We start from the raw sequence: 1358 nt of genomic DNA on the forward strand, positions 1-1358 counted from the left end.
GTGGCGCAGGGCGGCAGCGGCTCGGAGCTTCGCAGCTTGAACGCTGGCTCATATCGTACGCCTGGTGCGACTCTTCGGCGCTCGCCGCACCTGGTGCCGCGGCCGGGCGGCGTGCAGACCCGTAATATTTGTAACCATCACACGTAGCCATCCTACTGTAGCATGAATCGGATACGATATAGCACCGGTTTCGCGAACTCTGAGACGAGAGGGATTTAGGGACATGTGTTGGTGTGAGAGAGGGAACGGGATCTTCAGTCCCCTCACCCCTGCGCCCTGGTTATCCGTCGATCCCCACGCCTCCCGCTTTTGCGGGCGGCCTTGTGTGATGCGCCGGTGTTGCGCTCCTCAGTCCTGCTCCTCACTCGCAACACGACACCAAATACAATACACCTCACCTCACTGCCTCTTGTGGTCCCCGGGTGGTGGGAAGGGAGGGGCGGTGGCTGGCTCTGGCTTCGGCTCTAGCTGGCTCTGGCTCTGTCCTCGGGCTCAGGACGGCGGCGTGTGTCCGTCGAGCGTGCGTTGTGATGACACGGTGCGGGGAGGGCGATGGGAAGAGTGCGTGCGCGCCTCCGAGTCGCCCCCTCCCTCGCCGTCCTGGCGCTGCCCGCCGATGGAGTCGATCTCGTCCATGAAGATGATGGAGGGCGCGTGCTCGCGCGCCATGACGAAGAGCTCGCGCACCTTGGCGGAGGTGCCAAGGGGTAGGGTTGGCGGAGGGGCGGAGGGGCGGTGGGGCGGAGGGGCGAGGGCAGGCGAGGGCAGCGGACGGCGTTGGGGCAGGGAGGGGTGCGAGGCTCGAGGGGGGGGTTGGCGGGAGAGGTGTGGCGCGCCATTCGCGAGCCCTCTCCGATGTACTTTTGGACCAGCTCCGACCCGGAGACGCGGATGAAGGTGCAGTCGGTGTGGTGTGCGACGGCGCGGGCGAGCAGCGTCTTGCCGGTCCCGGGAGGGCCGTACATGAGCACCTGGGGGGTGGAGGGGTGAGAGGGGAGGTGGGGGAGGGGTGGAGGGGTGAGAGCGGAGGAGGGGGGGGGGGGGGGGGAAATTGCCTCCCCCCTTGGGCTGGGCGATGCCAAGCGACTCAAAAAGCTCCGGGTGCTTGATCGGGAGCTCCATTACCTTCTAAGTGGGAAGGGGGGGGGGGGGGGGGGTAACCCCCCCCCCTTGGGAAAAAGCCCCAGGGGGTGAAGGTTTTAAGGGGGTGTGGTGGAAGACCCAACCCCCCCCCCCTTGGTCTCCCTGAACTGGTTTGCGCGGCCCCCAAATTTTTGGGAGGGGGGGGGGGGGCCCTTTTCTGGTTTTTTTAAGGAAAAAGGGGGGCCCCCCTTTGACGGGAACCCCCGGGGCAGGGG

At 66.5% G+C, this 1358-nt stretch overlaps 1 protein-coding gene across 1 annotated transcript in view; it reads right to left on the reverse strand.

Moving 5' to 3' along the window:
• EMIHUDRAFT_456589 (hypothetical protein) overlaps positions 1 to 1358 on the reverse strand; it is a 2701-nt gene that overhangs the window by 563 nt on the left and 780 nt on the right. The window contains exons 4-7 of the mRNA XM_005782784.1: positions 1169 to 1173; positions 1060 to 1127; positions 837 to 971; positions 573 to 687 (exon numbers count right to left, since the gene is read on the reverse strand). Of these exons, the coding sequence (XP_005782841.1) occupies positions 573 to 687; positions 837 to 971; positions 1060 to 1127; positions 1169 to 1173 (323 nt within the window). The remainder of the gene's footprint in view (positions 1 to 572; positions 688 to 836; positions 972 to 1059; positions 1128 to 1168; positions 1174 to 1358) is intronic.

This window comes from Emiliania huxleyi (assembly GCF_000372725.1).
Source record: "Emiliania huxleyi CCMP1516 chromosome Unknown EMIHUscaffold_186, whole genome shotgun sequence".
In the NCBI taxonomy this organism is placed as follows: Eukaryota; Haptophyta; order Isochrysidales; family Noelaerhabdaceae; genus Emiliania; species Emiliania huxleyi.